The sequence below is a fragment of the Capricornis sumatraensis genome, chromosome 3 (assembly GCF_032405125.1).
Source record: "Capricornis sumatraensis isolate serow.1 chromosome 3, serow.2, whole genome shotgun sequence".
NCBI classification, from domain to species: domain Eukaryota; kingdom Metazoa; phylum Chordata; class Mammalia; order Artiodactyla; family Bovidae; genus Capricornis; species Capricornis sumatraensis.
In genome coordinates, this window is record NC_091071.1 from 83,422,085 (window position 1) to 83,449,992 (window position 27,908).

The 27,908-nt window shown below is 37.4% G+C and overlaps 1 protein-coding gene across 1 annotated transcript; it reads left to right on the plus strand.

Moving 5' to 3' along the window:
* On the plus strand, window positions 1-27,620 carry CYTIP (cytohesin 1 interacting protein). Its single transcript, XM_068968941.1, has 8 exons — window positions 1-215; window positions 7,780-7,829; window positions 8,064-8,118; window positions 12,066-12,168; window positions 12,386-12,479; window positions 15,237-15,306; window positions 24,182-24,248; window positions 27,160-27,620. Exons 1-8 carry the CDS (start codon window positions 39-41, stop codon window positions 27,618-27,620), a joined length of 1,077 nt encoding a protein of 358 aa, XP_068825042.1. The 5' UTR covers window positions 1-38.
* Window positions 27,621-27,908: the final 288 nt, after the last annotated feature.

The following is a 27,908-nucleotide window of genomic DNA, read 5'->3' on the forward strand; positions in this document are numbered from 1 at the left end:
ACTCAGCCATGTGCTAGCTGGAGTAATCTTTACTCACAATGTCTTTACAAAAGCTCAGGAAACAGAGCAGCAATGGCAATTTCATGGAGTACTGTGCTGGTCCAGGGCATAGCTCTTACTCCACACTCACAGGCAGTTTTACTATGGATGATGACAAGAAAAGGCTTCAAATGCTGGCAGATACTGTGGCTACTTTGCCTCGGGGAAGAAAGCAGGTATGAGTGCTATTTTTTACCTTTTACAGTGTTCTTGTTCTCTTGAGAGAAGAGTGATATGTTTGTTTGACTGCATGTTAAAAATGTTATTTCAGATCCTTTGAAATTAGTGGCTCAGAGTATGGGTGAAAAGAGAGGCAAGGGGCCCAGAGAACTCAGACTCTAGTCATTAAGTCTTAAGATTTAAGACCATAAGGAAACATTTGTAAGGCAAAACTTGAAAGAAGATTATTTTCTCACTACAAGAGGTATTCTGATGAATTAAAAATCATTAAGCATATCAACTTGAAGATGGTATGTATTATAGACACAATCGGTTTGAGAATTACTGTTCTTTTTTCCTGTATGTCTCCCATTGTGTCCTTCCCTCCCAGCCTCTCTCCCAGTCTCTAATAGTCATGTCAATTCATAATCCAGGGAAAATACATTATTTTTTAGTGCAAGTTTTATTGACAAAATTATCTTTGGTTCTGGGCACTGGATGTACCTCACACTATTGGGAATTAAGACTTTTATTGGATAAATGAGTGCAAGATCTGCCACTTAGTAGCTGTGGAATCTTGAGTAATTTTCTTCTCTAAGATTCAGTTTGCTTTTTTTCTGAAATGAAGATAGTAATAGAACCATCCTGCAGGGCTCTTCTGCGGTGTAAGTGAAGAAAAGCACAGTGTTTAACAGAATGGCTGACATGTAGTATGTGCCAAATAACTCAGTAATTATGTTATTATTTTAATTGTGATTGCAAAGTATTTCCCTAGAGAGGAAAACTCATTTGGGAAAATCCATGTCCAACTGGATTTATTGTGAGTTTTTTTCAATTTCCAACTTGTAAAAAAGAATTAAACCAGAAAATCTCTTTAGATTTTGGTTAGCTAGCTTGCTATAATGCTCCACGTACACATCTGAATACAGAAATATTTAGAATTGTTTTAAAGCATGAAGTTTTGCCCTTAAATCTTGCATGCACATTGTATGTTCTTCTTAAGCCTTCTAATTTCAGGATTACAGAGTTATAGCATAGTGGAAGAGTCATGATCTTTTTTAAGTGATGCACATAGCTGATTCTTTGGTATTTTTCAAGAGAGATAAGGGAATAATTTGTTCTGGTTTGGATGATTGATCTTTTTCAATTCCAAAGTGCCTTTATGACATTAAGTTTAATAAAAAACATTCCTATCGAGTTACTGTCTGAAAATAAAGCCCCTTTGGGAAGTACCAAAACCTTTATTCACTTTTCAGGTGTATAGCAGTGTAGAGTGTATAAAGATGAGAAGGAAAATTTCCTGGCCTTACAGGGCTTATGATTGAGTAGACAGAACAAGTAGGTGTTATACAATATAAAGTAACATACATGCTCTAACCCAAGTACATGTCTTTGAATACAACCTTCAAGGATAGATATACTGGATATTGAAGGGTATTCCAGAGCAAAGGAATAATTAAAATGCTGAGGTGCAGATCTTGGGGCCCTTAGGGAAGTTTAAGTAATAGTATATTACTGTGTTAGGTGGACCCAATGAGTGTCTGTGTGGGAGAGGAGAGGAGACCTCAGAGCTGGGCTGTTTTTCATAAGACTTGGACACTTCCCCTGAGGAAGTAGTAATCTGACCAGTACACAGGGAACTGATCATGACTGAATACAAGGTTTCAGGAACCTTACTCTGGAAACTTGCTTGTCGGTAAATGGGTAGAGCCTAGTGGTGAGGGAGCAATTTTTGCAGTAGTTGGAGAAAGGAACTGAAGGAATTGAGAAGAGACACAAAGACTTGGCTGTGAAAAGCAGTGAAGAAGAGGGAGCCACATTTGATTTTAAGCCTGAGTGAAGACAGCATGAACTAAAAAGAAGCAATCAGGGAGGCTATGGGAGAAGATGAGAATGATTTAGGTATATGAGATACAGGAGTGTGTGTGTGTGTGTGTGTGTGTGAGTGTGTGTGTGTGTGATCTGTATATCTATGTACACATACACACACACTTCCTCACCAATTATTTTCCTTATATGTTCACATCTTTTGTAGGCCCTTTCTTCTCCCTTTCCTCATAATCTTTCCCATGGTGAGACGCCTCCTATTTAGACAGTTTTTTGTTACTGTTGTGAAATTTACTTAAAGAAAATAAAAAGCGAAACAAATCATTTGTATATGATATATTTGATTCTGTACAATTATCATCAATGAGACTTGATGCAAGTTTATTCCAACCGTTTAGAATTTTCCAAATGGATGTTCATTTCCTTTAACTGGTCTTTAGAGAATAACTATTCATTTGGCACTGACTGAATTGCAGGCAACGAGATCCCTGTGAAGCAATCCCACAAGCAGGTGTTTTCTGCCCACTGTTATTTTCAACCCTTTCAGTGCTGACGTCAACAATTCATACTTCTTGTTATCACTGGCTTTGGTTTCTGCCAAGCTGTATCTGGTTAGCCCGTAGTTTCAGGTTAATCTTCAGAATCACTGGGGTGTTTGCACTCAACATTATTTAAAAATAGATTTCTCTGTGTTTATATTATCTCGATACCTGTATTTGTAGGAGGTGACATATACCCAGTGAGGTCTCCTACTTTTGAACACAGTTTTAGGAAAAAAAATCCCTGCAATGGAAAATGCTGTAGGAAGGAGATGGTATGAAGTAAGGTTATCTTGATGAATGTTGTGATACTAAAAGAGTAGCCATGGGCCTTACACCCATTTTCCCAAGGGCAGTAGGTCACCCTTGGAAAGTAGTTTTCACTGAATGCTATAGTGAAAAACTGACGGAGGGGAAGACTGAATATGCATTCGTGGGACCACAAACTGTTTCTCTTTGTTTGGTTTTCTTTGGTTATCAAATTATTCCTAAATAGACAACTCCTGGAAGGGTGATTTTAGTTATAAGTCAGATATAGAATATTGTGCTGACTTAGTTATGTATTTCTGAGTTGGGTTCTGCCCTTCAGGAGCTTTTATTTTATTTCTGGCCACACACTCATCTGTCACTAAAATTCCTAAGTGTTCTTGATGACAACAAGATATTCTGACATTTAATGAATACTCTTAGTAGAAAACTGTTAACTTCATTACAAAAGAATTTGATAAGTATTCTCTAATCCATATTGTGGTGCTCTTAGAGAATATATCCAAAAAGTTTTCTTGAAAGAGATTCATGAGCCCACAATAAGATTTTCTTGAGAAGCTGCAATGTTGTGCAGTATTTACATTCCTCAAGAGCACTTATAGTTAAGAAATTGAGTTCAGCTCCATTATTTTGTTAATCTTAAAATATTTCTGCAGAGCCATGTTATTCTAAGCCTCCTGACTCAAAAAGGGGAAAAACTTGTATTCATGGAAGAATTGGGAGAATGAGGTAGGGTACTGGAAAGGGAGCAGAACACACAATTTGTGGACTTTTGAAACAAATAACAAAAACAAAAATATCTCATCTGTGAGTAGGTATCTGCCCCTTCCCCCACTCATGACACTTTCAGGAAATGAGTACACAGTGCGGAGAGGAAGTAGCAGGCTGTTACTTAGCAGCAGAAGTGGCTACAGTATGAAACTACAAGCTCCTCTGCAGGGCTGACTGTCTGGCTCTGCTACAGATTATTATTATTTTTTGCAAACTGACAGTTGAAATATTTGGTCTTTGTTTCCCACTAAAGAGGGATGTTGTGAATCATCTCATAGCAGCAAAAATTAGGTTACATTTTTTGGTAAGCTTTTAAATCACCTGACTAAAAACACAAGAGTTGGGATCCTCAGCCCAAACCGCAGGCATCTTTATATTAGAAGCTGAAAAAAAGTGAAATTCTCCAGGCAAGAATACTGGAGTTGGTAGCCATTCCCTTTTCCAGAGGATCTTCCCAACCCAGGGATCAGAAGCTAGCAAGGGGTTAAGGAGCTTTGTCTTCTCAAGAGACATAATTGAATGTGTAGTTTGCAGCCCTGCCAAATTGCTAAACCTAGATTTCTCATATTAGATAATGTGTAACAAAAGACAGCTGTTGCCAGCATCTGCTGTTTGTTGCATACCAGTTCCTCATTCAGGAGTTTTGGTGTCATCCCTCCAGCCCCGCAAAAGGACTCGGGTTGGGAGGGCAGTCTAGGGAGCAGAGACTCCACTAGAAGAAGGCTGCTCACTCCAGGGAGAGGGCTGCAGACAAAACTTGTTCTAAAGTGTAAAAATATTTGATAAGACTTCAGACATACTTCTTTTCACTTAGACAGATAGTTTGGTTGAACATTCCTGAGAACATTCCTTTGGTTGAACCCTAAGAACATTCCACATTGCCTGAGTCTGAGAGTTCAGATCAAAAACAAGTAGGTACTGTGTCTGGATGTGGCATGTATCAGAGAATTTGATGGTGCCTCATTTATTTAAATTTTTTTTTTTTATTTTAAATGTTAGGTGCCTATGACAGCCTCATTGCTGATCCAGAGTGGAAACTAATTTATAATTAGATTTAGTCTGATTTTTTTTTTTTTCTCACTGAACCCGAGTCAGTCCACAAGAACTGAGTTTCTGCTCTGCATCTCATCTAGGTAGAAATTTCCATTTTAATCTAATTAGCTAGAGTAGAAAGTTTAGCCCAAGAGAGGTGGGGAAATTTCCTTTTTACAGAGGTCTTGGATTTGTCTTGTGGACTTAATTTTGTATTTGAATTTATCTAGAATGATATTTTTTTTAATTTAGAAGACAGGTTAATGGAGGATGAGATGAAATCTTGAGATTCTCATCAATGCTATGATTATTTGCTTAGCAAAGGCGTATTTAAAATTGATGAGGAAAAAGTCTCAACACTTTAAGAATTCATTAATTCCTGCTAAATGAATGAAAATGAACTATCCATTCATTTAGTAGTTGTGTATTTAATGTTAGGTGCCTATGACAGGCTCACTGCTGATCCAGAGTGGAAACTAATTCATAATTTGATTTAGTCTGATTTTTTTTCTTTGTTTCACTGATGACCCAAGTCAGTCCCCAAGAGCTGAGTATCTGCTCTGCATCTCCTATTATTCTAGGCAGATATTTCCATTTTAATCAGGTCAATTAGCTAGAGTTTGACTGACTTTGTTTTCTATTAGTTCTTTTGCTATGGTTCTTGCTGTTTTAGAATTCAGGTTTTTTTTTTTTTTAATCTTTGTTTGTTTTCTTCCATTTAAAATTTTATTTTATATTTTTAAAACTCTACCCTTGAGCTTTTCCTATGAATATTTAATTATTGGACAGAGTTGAAGACTCTTTTATAAAACTTTGCATCTCCCACTACCACTTACTTGACTGTATTGTTATCTAGTGATTTACTTCTGTTTTTCTGTTTATATGGTTCCATTCTATTCCAAACCCTGTGCTAGGTGTTGGGGTAGAAATAAAATGAATACATCCCCTAAGAGGCCCAAAGGCTACAAGTAATTATGAACAGAAGTGAGGTATTTAATCCCATCTGCCCTTCATATAAGTATACATATATGCTTCCATATCTATAAATATATGCATAATCTGATGAGTATTGATAGCAAGAATAATATTTTTAAATATAAACACTAGTTATGATTTACAGATAGCATGACATGACCTACCTAAGTACTTTACATCTGAAATAAGGATAAACGCCAAGCAAATAGAGGTAATGACAATAAATTAAGAAAATATGAGTATAGTATAGTTGAGAGGTTGAGAATGCTTGGGCATATCAAGTTTATTGCTCTTTTCCACAAGAAGGCAGCCCACTGCATAGCTGAATGGTCCCCACCCCTGTTAATGGTACCTATTAGGACAAAATCAGGCTGAAACAAACCATACAAACTCTAATAGGCCTTCCACAGTTAGTTCTTATAAATTAAAAATAGATTGTTGTTCACTTGCTGTTGTGTCTGATTCTTTGTGACCCCATGGATGAAGCATGCCAGGCTTCCTGTCCTTCACTGTCTCCTGGAGTTTGCTCCAATTCATGTCCATTGAGTCAGTGTTGCTATCTAACTGTATCATCCTCTGCTGCCCTGCTTTCCTTTTGCCTTCAATGTTTCCCACCATTAGGGTTTTTTTTTTTTTTTTTTTAGGCAAATATAGAGAAACTTTTTTTTTTTTTCAGTTCTGAGCCTTCTCTTGTTGTAGTCTTCAAGATGATATAAATGATTTGCAGTCCAGAACTAATAAAAGAGGAAAGTATAATAAATTTATTATTATTGTAGGAAGATGTCAGTTTTTTCACTGGGTTAACAATATTGACCAGTGGCCAAATTCTGAACACTGAACCATTCAAGAAAATTTGTGAGAATGCTGGCATTTTGTACTTGATAATTCAATTTCCTTACAGTGATGTAGCTTCTCTAACATGTGCCTTGATGAAGATTTCATTTGTGCATTAATTTCTTCTGCATACTTTTCTCCTTTTGGCTGTTAGCTTCTATTTTACTTTTATTTGTTTGGACACCTGCATCATCTCCTGATATTTTCTATAGTCACTGATATATAAAAAGCATAATAGGTTGCCACTTAAATAAACACCCTGGACTAACCAGTGGCATGAACTTCTGTTTTGGAACCCTGAACCAACACTTGAGAAAGAGCTGATTAACATTTGTTAATGCCTAAGCAAAGAACCAACACAATACACACAAAACTCACTATAATTACTTTAAAAGAAATGACACCTTTCAGCAACTTTTCCTTTATTTATAATGATAGACTGTATCCTGGAAGCTTATCTTTAAATGATCTCTTCCCAAAACATGCAGAGGAGTAAAGTGAAAATGTTAGTTGCTCAGTCCTGTCTGACTCTTTGCGACCCCATGGACTGTAGTCTGCTAGGCTCATCTGTCCATGGGATTCTCCAGGCAAGAATACCAGAGTGGGTAGCCATTCTTATCTCCAGGGGATCTTCCCGACCCAGGGATCAAACCCAGGTCTCCCACATTGCAGGCAGATTCTTTACTGTCTGAGCTACCAGGAAAGCAAAAGTTTATGCCATTTACAATGTTTATACCGTTCTGAAGTTCCTTTCCTTTCTTGGATAGAAATCTCACTGTACTCTTTTAAAACGATTGCAAAAATAAATCATAAAAATAATTGAGGTTTTGAGTCCCTCTTTTTACCCAAATTATGCTTCTAGATATTAGATGATTTTATCCTTCTAAAAACAGTAACATATTAAACTATTACAATAAACAGTCATTTCATCAGTATCTCCCCAAACTATCAACTATTTTGTTTTATATGCCATTCTATGAGTGTTATTTTTTCTTTGGATTTCAGTGTGATTATAAACTGCTGTGGTTAAACTTTCAGAGGCTATTTTAGATACAGATTAGATATGAAGTTCTTTTTGGAAGCTTCGGAATTTTGCCACATTACATTAACTCTTTTGCCATAGGGTGTTATTATCGAAGCCTGTTTTAATCTTTCAAATGAAATACCTGAATGGTTCCTTTCCCAGCTCTCCTTTGCTATCACTGGAGAATGGAAATTGCTGTCTTTCTGTAACAGTTTCCCAGGAGTGGGGCCAAAGAAGAGTCCTTTGTGATTTAGAACATTTTGCAGTTGTGTCTTAAGGATCTTTCAATAACTGTGTACTTTTATTTTTCAGCTTGCTCTGACAAGATCAAGTTCTGTAGGTGACTTTTCCTGGTCTCAAAGGTAAAGAATTTCATTTATTTTTTGGTGTCTCACCAAGATGTTTAGGAACACAGGTTTCCAGGCTGTTGATATCTCATACACACACACACACACACACACACACACACACACACAGAGTCATACATACTACAATTTATACAAACATCAGCTATTTTTTATTGGCAGTTATTTTTAATGATAGATATGTGCCAAATGTGACACTTTGATCTTCATTCCTAGCTTTTTTTTTTACAGAAAGCTTGTTACTGTGGAAAAACAAGATAATGGAACATTTGGATTTGAAATTCAGGTGGGCAGTTTTCAAATTTTCCAGACTTTTAATTAAGAAAGTGGCACTGGCAATGTCATGATATTTACAAAGAAAGAATGAAGTCGGGCTTAGGGATTGAGAGAGGCTGTGACTTGTGTTCTATGTGTGGCTGTTTTTGGTAGTTTTTCGGTTTGTTGGGTACCATCAAGGAAAGAAAACATTCAAGCAGATAAAGTAATCACCCTGAGATTTACTCAACTTCTTGTTTCTCTTTGCTTTATTCTTCTTGTCGGTCTGAGACTGATCAGAAATTCTTGCTATCAGTCAGCTCACAAATAAGAGAATGACGTACGCTTTATAAGTGAATCTTATATATTTGCATTAGTGATGGGTTTTGCACAATAATTTCTTACACTGTGCATCAGATTTTGCCTACACTTCAGTATTCAGAGATATTGACAGAAATATATTTGTGTATATGGACTGCATCTATTCATTTATAGTTACTATTATATTTGAAAATACTTAAGTTTTCATATTGGACTTTATGAGAAGTTTGTACTCTTTTCCTTAGTGGTAACATTTTATCACTATTATTTGAAAATGCTTAAGAATATTTGGCTCTATGCGTGTATTGCCTCATGCTGTAGGAAATTTTAAGTCTTTATGGATTTCTATTTAATAGCCTAAGAATTTAATTTCTTACTTGCTGTCTGCTTTTTCATGGCTATATTTGTAAATATGATGCATTAGGTCAAACAAAGGCATGTCTAATTAAGCGCAACAGAAGTAGTTTAAGTATTACTGTGTTCTTTTTCCAGTACACTTCTGCATTTCTTTTAGAAGCATTCTGCATAATCATATCCTCATACCAAACATCAGTTTTTATGTCTTAACTTTGGTGCTGGCTTCAGGAAACTTTGGTGACTAATTATCAGCACAACAATTGGAAACTCAGTGTGTTTTAAGAATAGGAACAGGATGCTGCTCTGTAAGATGCATTTTAAGAATAAACAAAATGGAACTTTAGCTGCAATGAGCAGGGAGAAGGCTCTCAGAGAAAAGAAGAGACCTTGTCCTTTCTGAATTCTACTTTTGAATTTGGTGAAATCTCTAATTCTTTCATTGGGCTTTAGAAGCATAGTACTCTCTCTTATTCCTCATTCACATGAAACACTCCCTATTCTGTATTGTAAAGACACTGTGCTTTTTGTGACCACTTCTTTTCAAATGAGAATTATGCCCAAGGATGTTCAGTGATTGCTACTGAAAACAGGAGCAAAGACTACTCATTTATCCTTACTTAACGTGACCAAGGAGAATCTCTTCTCATCTTTCTATAGACATATCACTGCTTCTCCCACATTTCTCCTTCATACCATACACACTGCATGGAGCAAGAATCAAAACTGTCATTAGTAGACAGCAGGTTTTAGTGGCCTGAACCTTTGTGGATTCACATGAATGATGGCTTCACCTCTGGACTGTAGCATGTTATTTTAGTGATACAAGGGTCCATTCCTCTGCAAATTCCCTATGGGTGTATGCTTTCCATTACTAGCTCCATGCATTACCTATTACCTAGTACTCACAAGGTTTATAGTGATTGTCAATTAGGGGGCATGCCCTGAGAACATTTTAAAGGCCAAGTAGAATCTCATATACCCTTATTGTGCCTCCATTCGTTAACACGTATTTGGATCCTGGTCAGTGGGGCACAGGGCATGCTGGGAGAGAACAAGTTCACCTCCGCTGGTTTCCATGGATGTTAGTGTTTTGCTGATATGGACAGTAATGTTGCAAGACCAGAACACAGACCTTAGATTCATTTACAACTGAATTTGTGTTCTTTCAGTGCTACTTTAGTAGGTTCTTAGGCATTTTAAATGAGATAACTTATGTGAAGTACTAAATAATGTGCCTGATTCCAGTAGAAGGTAGGCAAATGACAAGTGTTAGAATGAAGGCTGTTGGGCATGAGAAAGTAGTGTACTTTTGTGTCTCTAGGAAATGACTGAGCAAAAGAAAAATGTCCAACTGATTAGTTCTTTCCAAAGCTCTTGGACCTCTGCCTATCTTGAACCACAAATTTTACACCTGTGGCAAACATACGCAAGTGCATGCTACCCCAATTAACGTTTCCCCTTCACTGTACTTACTTTGCTTCCTGGACATGGAGCGTAAATTCTCACTGCTAATGAGAATCATTATAACAGTGGTTTCCCAAAGGAAGGTCTCTTATAGCTTTGGTCCATGTGTTGCGTGAACCAGACCATGCTTCATTTCTGGAAGGGCCTGGGCAGTGGCAAGAAGATTCCCTGGCAAAACAAATCTGTGAAAGGAAGCTCTCATATTGATGGAAAGTAAATTCAGTTCAGTTCAGTTCAGTTGGCTAGTCATGTCCGACTCTTTGCGACTCCATAGACTGCAGCATGCCGGGCTTCCCTGTCCATCACCAACTCCTGGAGCTTGCTCAAACTCATGTCCATCGAGTCAGTGACACCATCCAACCATCTCATCCTCTGTTGTCCCCTTCTTCTCCTGCCTTCAATCTTTCCTAGCATCAGGGTCTTGAAAGTAGATTACATGATCTCTAAAAATCTCATCTGCCTTTAAGATAGGGGGACTCTAAATGCCCTTTAGAGTAAATAGAAATCCCTTCACGGTTAACAAAGTCAAGTTTCTAGAAGTTCATTGCATTGATTGACTTGTGGTTCTGCTGGTTTTGGAAACTGTTTGTCTAAAATATAAAGGAATGGACATTGGACATTAGTTTTTCCACAAGGAAGCAGTATTGGGATGTGGTTTAATTTTAGGAAACAGATATTAGGAAGACTTACTCAACTCAGAATGCTAATTTTGATTCTAAATGGAACTAGACCTCATAACTTAAATATGTGAAAAAGAAGAATATAGATCACTGGGCCACTCTATTCATCAAACACTGGTGCTGTGTTCTTGGTACACATTGAAAAGAAAAACAAAACCAAGCTGCTTTTGCCAAATTGAGGCAAGAGATGAAGCATAACTTTTTCTCTTTTAGTCGAGTGGCTAATGAATTGGTGAGTATTCAGGGCAGGTGTACCAACGAGCATTCAGGAATGAAGATAATTGAGTCAATTATAAAACTTTTGAATTAATGAAGGGCAGATTGTCATTATTTGCAGAACTCTGATTTAAAATAATTATTGTTGGCATATCTCCCTTGCTGGATGTGTAATGTTTCATACGCTCCTGTAATGAGTACTTTAGCTTGGGAGAACCACATAGAGATTTTTCTCTCTGCTCTTGGCTACTGTTGTTTTATCCTACTGGGGAAAGAGAAACTGAATTTTTCTTGTTAAATACCCAATAGCATCAGGTGGTCTCTTAGGCATGAACGTCTTAAATCTTAAGCCAGTCTTATACTGCTTCCTTTCTTAAGCCAGATGTGTTTTCTTTTAACATTTATTTATTGATTTTTGGCTGTGCTGGCTCTTTGTTGCTGTGTTGCTTTTCTCTAGTTGTAGTGAGTGGGGACTACTCTCTAGTCGCAGGGAGCGGGCTTCTCATTGCAGTGGCTTCTCTTTTTACAAAGGACAGGCTCTAGAGCATGTTAGCTTCAGTAGCGGCGACTCGCAGGCTCTAGGGCACAGGCTCAGTAGGTGTGGCACATGGGTTTAGTTGGCCCCTGGCATGCGGGATAGTACTGGGCCAGGGATCCAACTTGTGTCTCCTGCATTGGCAGGCAGGTTCTTTACTACTGAGCCACCAGGGAAGCCCCAGATTTTTTCTTTTTTTTTTTTTTAATGAATGGGGTCAGCTACAGAATGTGTGGGAGAAGTGTCAGATTGGTCCTTATATTCAGTTTATACTCAGAAAAGCTTCCTAGATTGTTCTTTGTACTTATGTATCATGTTATGTAAGGTAATTGATACTGCTCAATTTTTTTGACAAATAGATTTTGAGTTTTTTAATAGTAATTATGTATCTTTCTCATTTTACAGACTTACAGGCTCCCAAACCAGAACACCTGCTCCACAGATATGTGCACCCTGATCTGCAAAATCCAGGAGGACAGCCCAGCACACTGTGCTGGCCTGCAAGCTGGTAAGTCAGAACTATGCTTATGTTTGGAATTATTTAAATAGCAAGAAAAAAAAAAATTTTTTTTGATGGTGGAGGTCAGGATGTGATTGTTCCTTTGAATTTCCTCAGCTCCTTTATGTTGCCAAGGTTTGGGGCTTGTGTGTTTTGTTTCATTTGTGGGTCAGGAAAGATTATTTAACCAACCATTTTAATACTCGTTTTTCTTGGCATCTCCCAGGTGATGTCCTTGCAAAAATCAATGGTGTGAGCACAGAAGGCTTTACCCACAAACAAGTTGTTGACCTGATCAGATCGTCAGGAAACCTGTTAATGTAACTATCTGGTTGCTTCCCGTGGGGCTTAAAAAATTGTTACGGTCTCTCATAATGCCTGTTGAATGAATGAATAGGTTTTTTGTTCAGGATCACAAGGGAGGCAGCACACCATAGCTTGGGGATTGGGTACAGACGTTTTTATCAGTTTCCTTTTGTTTCTCAAGGTTTCCTCAAACTTGAACATGTTGTCAACATCTGAAGTCAGAGGGCATCAGTAGCCCAATGTCTGAGTGGGAAGGATAGCATTTTTAAAATTTTATTTTTGATTCAAATTCAATTAAACTGGCCTACATTCTCTTTAGTCAGAGAGGAATGAATCCAGTTTCCGTGGTTTACATAATCCTATGGTTAGAGCAAATGGAAATTCAGAAGGGCTGAGCTTTTTCTTCTTATACCGCCAGCCAGTTGTTTTTATCTCCTAGTGTTCTGTCTGAAAGAACAGTCTGCTCAGCCCTCCTGCCCTGCAACATATACACTGACACCTGCTGTTATTCCCAATTTACTAATGGGATGTTTGTTTCCCCAATAGGGATTCAACTGACGTTTCCACCCTTAGAACCTAATAAGACAAAGATGGAATTCACCCATTCATTAAAATAATATTTATTGAGCAAATACTATATTTCCAGCTCTGTGATAGGCTCGGGGAGACAAAGACTCTTCTATTGTTTTATTAATTATGGAAAGAGATAGGTAAGAGAAGCCCACAAATTTAAGTAATTTTGACATTTAAATTATGATGACTATTATGGAGAAAGTAGAAAAAGGGATGGGATAAAATACTGAGTGAGAGGGCTGCATTTTTAGCTTAAGTGTTACAAGTGGTCCTTTCTGAGAAGGTGAATTTTAAGCTGAGAGTGAAATAATGAGAAGGGATGGTTAGATGAACTCCTGGTGAGAACATTTTGGGTAAAAGAGAGGTTTGAGTTATCAAAGTAGGCTTGGCATGTTCAAGGGATAGAGAGATAGCCAGTCTAATTAATTGGTGGCTGGTGAATTAAGAAGAGTAGAGTAAGAAATGAAGACAGAGTGTTCTCCAGGAAGCAGAGCATGGGTCTCACCAGTCAGGTGTAATAGTTCAGAATTTATTCTGATTATCTCATTTATTCTTTACAGTCATCTTGTGAAGTTGATTTTATTCCTATTTATAAGTGAAGTGACTCAGTCTGAAATGAGGTTTAGTTAAAACCAACCACTTAGTAAGTGCCTGAACTGGGATCTGACCATCTGCTCTGGATGCCAGGATCCTTTCTCCAGCTATCCCACAGCTGTTCCTTGCAAGCTGCCAATAAAAAATTCCCTGGACACTCTTTTGTGATTCTAGTCTAAAACTTCAAAGGATGGTTTTTTGGGGGGTTGGGAGAGGTTTTGTGAGAGTAATTCTGAAAGATACTGGTGGTAGAAGAGGACCTTGTCCAACTCTATGGTTGCTGAGTTCAGGATAGAGGATGGGGACCACTCTAGCTCCAGAGAAATTTCAATCCATGAGGTAGGAACATGTTCAGGGGAATGTGCTGGTGGTTAGAATCAGAAACCTGTATTCCAAATGGGTGAAGTGGGCAGACCTCAGGTGTATAATTAAAGAGTAGTGGGTGGAGACAGGTGGAAATCCAGAGGGCAGGGAAATGATAGACAGTTTGTACAAATACTGAAGACAGCGGCCAATCTATGCCTACAGTTCTGCCCACAGATATCTGTTGCTTGGGTAGCTCAGATCAACAGTAAGGTACCAAACAGATTCACATGGATCTTCCCTAACATCTAGAGTCAAGAGCCCGTAATGAGAAAACTGGTGTGTTGGCTTGCTATCATCTCATTGTCTTGGGTATAATGCTATCGGAAACAGCATTATACCCAATAGACTGCATTTAATATTATTATTTTACCAGGCCGTGACAAATTTCTTGCATCTTTATAGAGTTACAGCTTATTTATCAGAATGACTTTGAACCAATACTTAAAAAGATGCTTAGTTTTGTAATTCGTACGTCATATTTATCTTATTCAGAATGATGGTTTTGTAGTCAAAATAAAGGCTTCTAACTTGAGCCCACAAAACAAATAAATCACTCAGGATAGAACAAGTAGGGAGAAAGAACACCATTAAATGGATAATTCTAGGATTAAAATTTGTACACTTAAAAGTTTTGAGATGAGTCATTTGAAAGTTAATATCTCAGCAGTTTTGATCCTTTTTGTTCTAGTTCTGAATTTCAGGCCATTTACAGAGGTAGAACTTTCTAGAATCTTGAGGAAGAAGAGATTTTCCCATTTCAAGAAGCAGTTTTTTGATTTCATTGTTTGAAAGTCCTTAGCGCAGGTTTTCAATTGCTGTATTCCTCACGCTTAGCATGATGTCTAGAGTCTGGCTCATAGCAGGTGCCCCATGAATATTTACCAAATGAAAGAGGTGGTTCAGCCAGACCACACAACGTTCTAGTAGAGAACAACCACCATTGCCCTAGAGTGGCTTTTACAAAATGAGCTACAGTTTACATATAAAACAGAGCCTTTTCTTCTCGTCACCCTCTCAAAAGGTGTGTGTGTGTGTGTTTTTTTCCATATTCTTTCTTTGAATGTTGTCAGAAGGTTTGGCTTAGGTCCAGATACTTGAAGTGCCATGAGAATGGTGACATTTATGTTGCTTTTTGAGGATAGTCTGTGCTCAAAGTGTAGTACTCCGTAAGGGATGGTGCTTGTTTGAGAGAATCACTCATGTTATTTCCCACTCCCCTCCATTTTTTCTTAAAACAGGATAGAGACTCTTAATGGAACAATGATTCTCAAAAGAACAGAGCTTGAGGCAAAGCTGCAAGTTTTAAAGGTAATTTAATTTAATACAGTGGGGCAAATTTTTCATCCTTGAATGTGTGAGTGGAAGAATAAAGATCTATTTGAAGACTTGAGATAGCCCTTGAAGATGAAATGTCGTGATGAGTCTAAACTGCTGAATTATCAAGAGCCATACAATTACCTTTGCAGGAATATTAAATTCTACAAACCAGGGCAAATCACTTCCTTCCTTCCTCCTGTGTGTCTATGGGGCTCAGAAAGGCAACAGAAAAGCACATTGCCTGAAGAAGTTTTCATTAATGCACCTGTGATCTCTTTTGATTTACATTCTGTTTGGGAAAAAACAAAGATGGAGGAGCTGTCGATTTCCCAAGTGCTGTATGTGTGTGCAGGAAGGCCTGGGATTTTCGTTTTCTGTTTCCTTCCATTTCGCCTCCTTCTTTCTACAAAGATCAAGTTCCTCTGCTCCTGTGGATATCCTTGAATCTACTTCTGTTGGCAAATACACTGTCAACTCTGGAGAAGAAACTGAAGTTTTCAGGAGATGTTGCACAGTGCAGGATGTTCAGTGAATATTCTCTGGTCCCTTTGAGGGTCTTAAAAATCTCAGTTTCCTAGCGTGAGGAAATTCTGGCAGGCCATGAAATCTAGGACCTCACTCATGTGCATCTTAATTATTGAGTCCAAGAGGGTAGAGTTACCATATTTCTGTATTATCTTGTATTCCTCCCTTCTCCCACATCTAATTTATCAACAAGCCCTGTTTTCTTCTTTGTCAACATTAGTTTTATATTCTTATCATTTTGCTTATCCCTCTGATCTGTTGAATCAATCTATAAAATTCTTTGAAAAAAAAATCCTCTGTTAGATTATGATAAGAATTGAATTGTCTTTATAGAATAAATGAGATCAATGAACATTTTTATGATTTTTGCTTTCGTTACTTCAAACACAGAGTCTGTATCTTTCCATTCAAGTCTTTTATGTACTTCAAAAACATTCTGTATTTTCTTCACCCATTTTATATTTACACTGATTATATATCACATATTGTATGTTTATTACATATGCACTGATAGATTTATTCCCATATAATAAATAAATTTAAATTGTGGTTTTAATTAATAAATATAATTTTTTTCTAAATTTTTCTTGCTGTAATTAATGTGGTCTTTTAATTTTTCAACTGCTTATTGCTATTGATATTTATATAAAGTTTTAAATCCAAGAGTCTTGCTGAACTCCCTTTATTCTGGCTGTATGTTTGCAGATTCCCTTGGATTTTTTTATATAAACATATTATCTGCACATAATAAAAGTTTGCCCCTTTACTCCCAATTAGTCAACTAGTTTATTTTTTCCTTCTCTTATAATATTGGTTAGGACCTTCAGGATATTCCAAATAGTGAGTGTTAGTTTTCAAATTAAAAGAAGAGTCTCTAACATTTTATCATTGAAGTTTTGTAAGGAGTAAATAGCTCATCATATTATCTTTAGGTTTTTTAAAACTGTCGAAAGCTGATTTGTTTCTACAGTAGAGAGTCTTAGTGAAAATCTTTTTTGAAAAAATAATACTGGCTGTTTCAGCCTTTTGTAAGAAAAAAAGGAAAGAAATGTAGAATATAAGCTAGTAATGTTATTTAAAACATAAGTGAAAAATAGGTTTATGTTTCATGGAATAAAGAACTCTCTTGCACGACACATATTTGCATGTTTATAAGCATTTTCTGTGCTTTGAACATTTTCTCTTGAAGTTTTAATATACATACTTTATTGTTTTTCTAACCTAGAAAATTTCCAACACCTCCATCCTCTCCCAGAACATCAGGAATCTTAACATCTTTAAACGTCCATTAAGACTCCATCTTCCTTATTGCTTACTTTAGAAAATTCTATCAATTTTCAAAATAAAAAAGACAGGTTTTTATTCCTAACTGCTGGTAATGAGCGAGTATACCAACCTGTGAACTGATGGGCTTCCCCCATTTCTTATACTCTGTTCTTTACTTTTGGGTTCACTTTCCTTCTTGCCATAGTGTTTCTTTCAGTGAGGGTGGGTGGGTCTTTATTGAAAAATATGTATTTCACTGCTGCTATTGAAAGAGTTTTATAGGTAACTGGATTATTCTAAGCTGACGTTTTGTCTCCTTAGTCCTTTTATTGCATTGTTCTTTGATATTTTGTTTGTGAGGGATCTCCTAATTGTTTATCTTTTGTAGGTCATTTGCATTTTCTATATTTTCTTCTAAAAGTTTAAAGCTTTTTTTTTAATATTGAAGTCTTTAATTCACCTAGAATTAATTTTTTACATAGTATCAGATAAGATTCCAATTTTATTTTATTTTTTCTCTTTGGAAACTCAGTTCTCCCAGTACCATTTACTTTATACAGTCTTTCATTTTCCCCAGTGGACCTGAAATGAAACTTCTGTTTTTACACTAGTTCCATATATGAATGGATCTTATAGGCTTCTAATTCTGATTCATTGATTAATTTGTTTCTCTCAGACTCAGCTATTCTACCTTTGTAATAAATGTTGATGTCTGATTGGGCAAGATTTTTAGGTTATTCTTGGCTCTTTAATTGTCTTTGCACATTTTAGAATCAGATTGTCATATTCTATAACTAATTTTGGAGTTTTGATAGGTATCATGGTTTTATATAGATCAGTTTGAGGAAACCTGATATCCGTATGCTATTGAGCTTTCTTACTGACAGACTATCTCACTAGATAATTTTTAATTATTTTTTGTATTTCAATAAGGTTCTATATTTTTATGCAGCTAGATCTTATGCATCTTTTATTAGATTTATTCTTTTGTAAAATGATTTTTCTTCTTATATAATTACTTTATTAAAAATATTGTTTTGAGGTTTATGCATAGATGTGTGAAATAAAATTTTCTACACTGTTATTATACTCAAATGCTTTGCCAGACTATATAATTTCTAATTATCTATAGATTATTTTGAGTTTCTCATGAAGATACCAACTATTAGGAATGATATTCAGCTCTTATTTTGCTATATTGGGTAAGGTCTATAATACAATGATGAATAGAAACTAAACTAGTAAGCATCCTTGCTTTGCTCTTGACCATAAAGGGAGTTCTTTTGACTCTTTCTTATCTCTAGGGATATACTCTTCATGTTAAGAAGGCTCCCTTCTATACCAAGTTTGCTAGTCTTTTTTACAGTGCTTGTGTATTATCTTGTATCAGGTACATTTTTTTTTCTGTAAGTGTTGAGATGGTCTTATTTATTTTTAAAAATCTATCAGTTTGGTGAATAACATTTAAAGATTTTCTAATGTAAAAACACCCTTGCATTTCTATAATACATCCATAATTTACATAATTATAATAAATATAACATAATTATGTAAATTGTGGACATAATTTATAATTTTTATATACTTGTAGATTTGGCCTGCTGACATTTTCTTTAGAATTGTTGAGCATAACTTCATTTTACAGGTAGAATGGCCTGTAAATTTTCTTCTCTCAGACTATCTTTTTTTTATCTTCTTTTTCAGTTTCGGTATCGAATTTACTAGGCTCTTAGCATGAGCTGAGGAATCTCTTCCCCTTTTTGTCCTCTGGTAGAATTCTTGTAACACTATCTGAATCACCTGGCCTTGGGGTTCTTTTTGATGTGAATACTTCTAAACTCGGTTTTGGTTTCTTTATAAGACTGCTCAAGGTTTCTGCTTTTGTTTGTTTGCTTGAGCCAGCTTTATTGAATGATGTTTTTGCTAGTAAAGTTTTGAAGTTTTCAAATTTATTGCATGAAGTTGATAATAAACATTCTATTTTCATCTTTTTCTTTTATAACAAGCTGTGCTTATATCCCCATTTTCATTTGTACTACTTTTTATGTCTTTTTTTTTCCCTTGGTAATTCTCTCTAGAGGATTTCCTATTTGGGGATCTTTTCAAAACCCAGTATTTCAATTTTGGTCAATTATTCATCTTTTTCCTGGTTGCTTTTAAGGAGTTCTTTTGTCTTTCCTGATCTACAGTTTCACCACAGTCTCATTAGGCTTGGATTCATTTCTAAATTTTTGTTGCTGGGAACTTGCAGTGTCCTCAGTTTTTGTGACTCTTCGGTTTGGGGTAATTATCACTTGACCTCGGTGAATATACCTTCCTCATCATTCCCTGGATAATCTTCTGAAACTCCTGCTAGGCACATTTCAGAATCTTTTGATTTACCTTGCATGCTTCTTAACCACTCTTTCAGATTTTGTATCACATTTTTGTTTAATTTTTTAATTGAGGTATAATTGGTTTGCAATCAGTTACGTTAGTTTCAGGTGTACAGCAAAGTGACTCACTTATATGTATGTATGTGTATGTATCTACTATATCTGCATTCTTTTTTCAGTTCTTTTCATTGTTACATTATTTTTAAATTCCTGCATAATATCTTCAGTAATGTTGTCTGTGTTCTGTATAGAATGTGTTCTTTCTATTGAGTTTTAAAAATTAATTTTTTATTTTCAAATAATTCTTTTTCATGCCTATCTTTTCTTTTCTTTGTTTCAAATTTCTTGTTCTTAGAAACATCACATTTCTCTCTCAGAGGATTGCAAATACTCTTTATTTTAAAGTTTTTGAACACTTTTCTATTTTTTGTTTGGAGAGAAGTTATAGACTGATTATCAGTTTTGTTGTCTTTCTCATCATTAAACTTCTGTGGAGTTCTGGAGTGTGGATTGCCTGCTTCCCTTGGCCTCTCTGTGCCACTCAGTATGAGTTGGGCAGTGGCCTCTGCTCTGCAACTCAAGACTTCCAGTACAGAGCCAGGTCTGGCAGCTTGGATGCCTTCCCTGGGGGCCAGTATGCAGCTTGGGTTGTGAGGCTGCGCTCATGTGCTCCTGGCCCTGTGGGTACATGTTTTCCATTAGCTATAGTCACCCTTAGCAGCTTTGTTCAGTCTCCTTTTCATGGTGGTAGAGCTTAGCCAAGGTTCTTTTCTCAAGCAGGAAACCTGTCTTTGTCTCTGCCTCACATAGGGTCTAATTTTCTCCTGACTTCTTTCTTTTTCTCCAGGTCCAGTAGAACTTTGGGTTCATTCCTGTTCATCATCTTTCATTTCTATTGCCTTTCTAATCTTGTAATTGTGAGATTTCCAGCTCATCTCTGGGCTAGAAATGTCTGGGTCTGACCTATTAACCAGTCAGGATGGCTTCCCCTTCACACAGTGACATTTAGTTTGTGCATCCTGCTACGTTAGTGGCATCGTGTCTCACGAAGGTTCCTTGTGTGGCCACAACCTCTTCTTCAGAAACAATGGTCCCTTCTGAGCTAAATTTTCAGGGATTCCCTTTCTTGTGACCTATGATTCAAATGTTTGACATGAAAACAGCACATCTAGTGGGCTAACTGAGGGAGCTATTCTCTGATATTTACTGAGTTTGTAGCCCTTGGGAAACATTTTGCTACATTGAACCTTTATTTTTTAATTTGGAACTTTTAGGACAGTTATCTATGAAAGCACGATAAAAGTACTAAGTGTTAGTTGCTCAGTCATGTCTTACCCTTTGTGACCCCACAGACCGTAGCCCATCAGGCTCCTCTGGCCATGGAATTCTCCAGGCAAGAATACTGGAGTGGGTGGCCATTCCATTCTCCAGGGGATCTTCCCAACCTACGGTTCAAACCCAGGGTCTCCTGCATTGCATTGCAGGCAAACTGTTTTCTGTCTGAGCCACCAGGGAAGCCCAGGTGGGATATAAGTAATAAAGTGCCATGGAAAGGTTTATCTAAAGTCTCATGGAGAATGAAAACATTGGAGACATATTCAACCAAATATCCAGCCTGTGACAGCTGAGTGTTGTTTCAGAAAGCCACCCTTTCATTTACTCATTTAGCCAACATTTAAGGAGCAGCTTCAGTATGACCTAGGCACAGTGAGCTGCGCTGATGTGGCCTAATAAGGTTAGATCTCACCTATGCTTCAATTTTCTTCTAACAATGAGAGGTTAGATTTGTCCAAATACACCACTGTGATGTTAATAATAGACCGAAACAGACTTTGAGGAAAATAGGGAAGCTTCATTACAGACTAAAAGCTCTCAGTCACTTTGACACAGCTGCTCTTTACACTGGTATTTTCTTGGTTTGAGTGACGACATACTGAGATGACTGGGACAAATCCACAGATTTGATACTTAAAAACCTTTATTTTCACAGAAACTATTTGGCAAGCCCTGACTTTGTATTTATAGGTAGTAAGTACAGAAATACAACTTCCTCTTCTACTTCTAATTAGTTTTGAGTATTGGTCTATCCTTATGCTCCCCAGTTGGACTCTATTCTCTGGTAAGAGATAAACCTCTTTAAGAAAGAAAAAAAGGCTGGTTCTGTACTTCCTGGTTTCCTGACTCTGATCTTCACATGACCTCAGGTTTATAAGCGCTATCATTCAGGTGGCCCAGCAGTCTTAGAGCCAGGTACACTATGTTATAGTATAGAAAGAACAAGGAATTAATTGAGCGAGGTACTTTATGTCTTTGTCTTATTGATTACATATTTTATTGACAGGCATAAGGAGTGCTGCTATATGTTACTGTTATCAAGGCTGAGAAAGTCCTGCCCAGTGATTGTTCATTCCCTGAACAGGCAGAGTCCCCCTTAAACATTTAATGACATTCTTGTAATATTTTCTTTTCCTTTAGTCTTCCTCTTCCAGATGTACTTTCCCCCCACTCTCCCATTTTAGCCTTCGTCTGCCCCTTCCAGACTGATTTGTACAAAGGACCACTTGTTTCTAACTAGGCTGCCTTTCCTTCCTGATAAATGTCCACAGGCAAATCTGAGTGGGGGGGGGGACCTAAATCTGGGGGCTTGCTGTGGGGACCTGAAGTGGCAAAGGAAGGGGTGGAGTAAAATGCAGAGAGAGGGGAGAAGGAGCCTTTTTGCCTTGTCATGTGCCTCCTGCTTTGTTGACTTTCGATTCCCATCCACAGCCTGGCTGTGGGCCAGGCCTCATGAGCAGTCGTGACCATTACAACAGCCACTTCATCCCTCCCTGGGCCACTGTTCTCATGCACGGGGCAGGCAAGGAAGGAAGCAGTTAAGAGGTCAAGAACTGTTAAGAAATGTTCTAAGTTTAGCCCTCCAAGGATATCTTTTAGAGCTGGTCAGCTTCCCTTTTTGTGTATAGAAAATAAATAGATATCCAGCAGAGAATATAGTGGTAGTGACCCAGGCTTATAGAATGATGGTGGTATTTTTTTTTTAATCGAAATACAGTTGACTTACAATATTGTGTTAGTTTCGGATGTACAGCAAAGTGATCCAGTCTTACATATATGTTTTTTTCAGATTTCTATTACATGTTACTATAAGATACTGAATGTAGTTCTCTGTGGTGTACGATGAATTCTTGTTGTTCATCTAGTTTATGTATAATGGTGTGTATGTCTTAATCCTATACTCCTAATTTATCCCTCTCCTGACCCGTTTCCCCTTTGAGAAGCATGTTTGTTTTCTATGTCTGTGAATCTGTTTCTTTTTTTTTTTTTTTTTAATTTTTATTTTTACTTTATTTTACTTTACAATACTGTATTGGTGTTGCCATACATTGACATGAATCTGCCACGGGTGTACATGAGTTCCCAAACATGAACCCCCCTCCCACCTCCCACCCCATATCATCTCTATGGATCATCCCTGTGCACCAGCCCCAAGCATCCTGTATCCTGCATCGAATATAGACTGGCGATTCATTTCTTACATGATAGTATACATGTTTCAATGTCATTCTCCCAAATCATCCCACCCTCGCCCTCTCCCTCAGAGTCCAAAAGTCCGCTCTACACATCTGTGTCTCTTTTGCTGTCTCGCATACAGGGTCATCATTATCTTCTTTCTAAATTCCATATATATGTGTTAGTATACTGTATTGGTGTTTTTCTTTCTGGCTTACTTCACTCTGTATAATCGGCTCCAGTTTCATCCATCTCATTAGAACTGATTCAAATGTATTCTTTTTAATGGCTGAGTAATACTCCATTGTGTATATGTACCACAGCTTTCTTATCCATTCATCTGCTGATGGACATCTAGGTTGTTTCCATGTCCTGGCTATTATAAACAGTGCTGTGATAAACATTGGGGTACAAGTGTCTCTTTCTATTCTGGTTTCCTCGGTGTGTATGCCCAGCAGTGGGATTGCTGGGTCATAATGCAGTTCAAATAAGCTTATTGGTATCATTTTTTTTTTTAGGTTCCACATCTAAGTGATATCATATAGTATTTGTCTTTCTTTTTCTGACTTGCTTTTTGCTTAGTGTGAAAATCTCTAGGCCCATCCATGTTGCTGCAAATGGCATTATTTCATTCTTTTTCATAGCTGAGTAACATTTCATTGTATATATGTACCACATCTTCTGTGTCCATTCAAAATGATCATGGCATTTTTGGAACATTTACTAAGCTGTATCCACCGTTCCACCCATTTTCATCTACTAATACTTATAATCCTCATGAAAATCCAAGGGTTTAGGTTCTGTTGTCCTCATGTTATAGATGAGAGAAGCCTAGAGTTTAAAGTCTTCCTGAATCAGCTAGTAAATGGACACAAACCCAAGAAATCTGCTTTTCCAATAATTTAAAATAAAAAAATCATAAATGTCATTGTTTCTATTATCTGTCATCTCTATTGAAACAATGTCATTGTTTCAATTTGTTGGTGCTACTAGACTATTTCTTGAGAAATGGGTGTTCCCAATATTCCCCTATTACACACACACACAAAATCTTTCAAATGAATGAGAGGGATTGTTAGCACTAGAAAGAAATGAAAAAAAAATGAATTGACAAATCTGAACAGCTGAAAGTACATTGCTGTCTTCTCTGGGCTTTCCTAATAATTAGCACTTTTTTTCTTCTTTCTCAGCAAACCTTGAAGAAGAAATGGGTGGAGTTCAGATCTCTGCAGTTACAGGAACAGCGACTGCTTCATGGTAAATGTGATTTCCGGTTCAGAAACCACACTTATATTTCATTCTTTCAGTACTTCTGTATCTAAATTGTTTTAAGATTGTCATCATTACAAGGAAAAAATTGTCTAGCATGGGTCAAAAATAGTCTGTATTCCTTTGGCTTGGCTTTTGGAGTGACCAGTGTATTTGGAGGAGGGGTAAGTCACATGACGTCCCCTCTTCCATACACATAACACATGCACATGAAAACATGGACACGCATGCATGCACACACTCGCAAGAAGCACCTGGGGATTTCAGAAGAGCGATATGAATGATTGCCTCATTTTCTTATTACTTTGGCAGATGACTTAAATTCCTGAGAACGCCTATGGCTCAGGGGCTGCGTAGTTCTGAGAAACTCTTGAAACTGGAATGGTAGCATGCTTCTTGGGTGGAGCTTGTATTATTTGTTCAGATTGTGTAAGTTACAATAATGCAGAGGTATTCTTCATGGCCCTCAAACCCAGGAAATGTGAAGGATCTTTAAAACAGTAAATACATGCTTCTTGCCATTGTACGCATTCTGAGAAGAAGGGTTGAATTTAACATTTGTTGACTTGGCACTTGCTGTGTGACTGGTATAACCTGAAGAATGAACTTATGTGTGCAAATAATGCACTGAAACCACTAGCTATGTGGGTGTGAAATATAGCTTATATATTTGTTAGATAAGACTGACCTAAAGTCTCTATTTATAAACTTACAATATCTGTTTGTTAAAGTGATCATCTGTTTATAGAAAAAAGATACATTTAATTCTTAATTCGGCACTAATTTATGACAGAAGTTTGTGTTCAAGTTCTTTCTTTTCAGAAAATGAAACATATATGAGTTACTTCTCTATTTGTGTTTACAAAGTAATTTTCCTAAAAATGTATAACAGTGTTTTTCTGAGGGATCTAAAATTTGCTAACAACTCAGAGAAGGCAGTGGCACCCCACTCCAGTACTCTTGCCTGGAAAATCCCATGGATGGAGGAGCCTGGTAGGCTGCAGTCCATGGGATCGCAAAGAGTCGGACACGACTGAGTGACTTTACTTTCACTTTTAACTTTCATGCATTGGAGAAGGAAATGGCAACCCACTCCAGTGTTCTTGCCTGGAGAATCCCAGGGACGGGGGAGCCTGGTGGGCTGCCGTCTCTGGGGTCGCACAGAGTCGGACACGACTGAGCGACTTAGCAGCAGCAGCAGAGGCACAAATATATGGCTACTTCCTGGATTTCTGTAAACTTCAGGGTCTACAGACTTGCAGAGGAGCATCCTAGAGGGGAGATGGGGTTTGATCTGATAAGTGTAGGCAGTTCTGTGGTTCTATGGGCATGGCCTTGTATAGACAAGGTCCTTTGTTCAGGTTCAAGGAGATTGGCTCCTCATTGCCTATACTGGCCATTGTCTATATTTTTTTCAGAGATAAAAGAGTTCTTTAGTTTACTTTTTATAAACCTAGAATAAATATCGAGGGCATGAGATTCTACAAGCCAAATGCTCTCCAATCAGAAGACATTCATCAACTTGTTGCCAGATGAAATAAAGTAGGTTTTGTTAACAAAAAAGAACGCATTATAACTGGTCACTACAGGGCTGACCATACTCAATTTTGCAGATCAAATGGAAAAATAAACAAACAGTTTCTTTTAATATTGTCAACCAAGGGCAAAGGAGAGCAGCAGTAGAGACGACGAGCATGAGGTTTAAAAAACACATTTCTGAGTGTGTAATGTCCTGTTACTTTTCCTGAAGCAAAGTCACCTTCAAATGATTTTTTTTTTTTCTGGCTAGTATTACAAATAATCTCCTTTCTTTTAGCAGCATACCAAACAACTCAGACAGTACATAAGCAAGTGGGATATGAACAGGCTGTTGGTGTGAGATTAAAATTTGAGTTTGGAGAGCCCAGATGTAGATTATAAAAGGTTGATGAAGAAATTCAGCCAAGCAGATAACATTCAATTTTTTCAAGTGATTATTTATTTTAGGATAGGGATGTTTTCTGGTACACTACCATTTCAAAGAATTTAAGTATTAAAGTATTCTAAGAATAAACTGGGAATATCGAGGCTCTAAGATATCCTTTCTGTTCTAAACATCTTTGAATTCTCTAATAATCAGTCCGTAAGGTGCAGGTTTTATAACTGTGCTTTCCATACACTTCAAGTTATGTTATAATAATTTTACAATTATTTAAAAATACGGTAACCAAAAACCAAAGGAACTAAAATAGAGAAAATCCATAAGAGGGCATTTCTCCAAGTATATTCTTTGGAACCAATTTCTATGATGATTTTAACAAAAAGTGGCAGGGTCACTTCAACGTAAAAAATGATTCTTTTGGAAATTCAAAAGTTGCACTGGAATACTGTTAGATGAGTTGAACTGTTCTAATGTGAAGAATTTTGTTTCAGTTTATTTCATCTAGACCATTTTTGTGACCATGGAATCCTTTACATGAAACTAATCCATAAACAAGGGTTTCCCAGGTGGCACAGTGCTAAAGAATCCGCCTACCAATGCAGGAAATGCAAGAGATGGAGGTTTGGTCCCTGGGTCAGGAAGATTCCTGCAGTAGAAAATTGCAACCCAGTCTAGTATTCTTGCCTGGAAAACTCCATGGACATAAGAGCCTTGCAGCCTACGGTCACAGGGTCACAAAGAGTCAAACACAACCGAGTAACTGAGCATACACAGTCTATGGACAAATAGCTTGAAAAATCATAGTCTTAAGCTTATCAAATGATCTCATAGACAGTCACTTATTTGTGCAAGCTTGGTGAAAAGAATTATTCACTCTTACTCTTTCTTGTGCCTTTCAAAGAGAAATTTTGATGTATTTACTTGTAAGAGGTGATGCTTACATCTATTTCACAGCACGCTTTCTTTTCTGCGTTCCAGGTGATGCAGCTAACTGCCCAAGTTTGGAAAATATGGACATAGATGAATTCACACTGCTTGGACCCCTGCCTGGCCCCGCCCTCCCGGACCGGAATCGATTATCCAGTGCAAGCAGTTGTAAGAGTTGGCTGAGCTCCATGACGATAGACAGTGAGGATGGGTACCAGACCTGTGTGTCTGAAGACTCCAGTCGGGAAGCCTTCAGCCGCCAGACAAGCACAGATGATGAGTGCTTTGTCCCCAGGGAAGGAGATGATTTTCTGAAGAGGTCTTCTTCGAGGAGGAATCGGAGCGTTAGTTCTGCCAGCAGTGGGTCCATGTCTCCTTTGTGCGAAGGTAACTTCTCAGTCATGTATGGGACCCTGCCCAGGAAAAGCAGAAGGGGAAGTGTCCGGAAACAGCTGTTGAAATTCATCCCAGGCCTTCACCACGCTGTGGAAGAGGAAGAGAGTCGCTTTTAATGGGTTGTCATGCCCTTTCATATTAGCTTATTTTGTAAATATCTTCAGATTCCTTTAGATCAACTCCACCCGTGGGAAAGTGCAGATGGATTGCAAAACTGACATCTCATTTCATGGCAGTAGTGAACTTTATTTAAGCGTTCGTACCACTGTGTATGCTTTTGCAATCGTTTTTTAACCAGAATGGTTCAAGTTCTAAGCAGGCAGTAGGAAAATTAAATAATAATAAATTACAAAATATAACAAATTAACTCAAGTGCCTGCTCATTTTAATGCTGCCTGTGAAGG

Excerpts from the sequence above, each read along its gene's own strand:
- CYTIP (XM_068968941.1), top strand. The coding sequence starts at position 39 with ATGTCTTTACAAAAGCTCAGGAAACAGAGCAGCAATGGCAATTTCATG. Across the intron at positions 12,480-15,236 it reads TCGTCAGGAAACCTGTTAAT|GATAGAGACTCTTAATGGAA; the intron begins GTAACTATCTGG and ends TTCTTAAAACAG. Across the intron at positions 24,249-27,159 it reads GGAACAGCGACTGCTTCATG|GTGATGCAGCTAACTGCCCA; the intron begins GTAAATGTGATT and ends TCTGCGTTCCAG.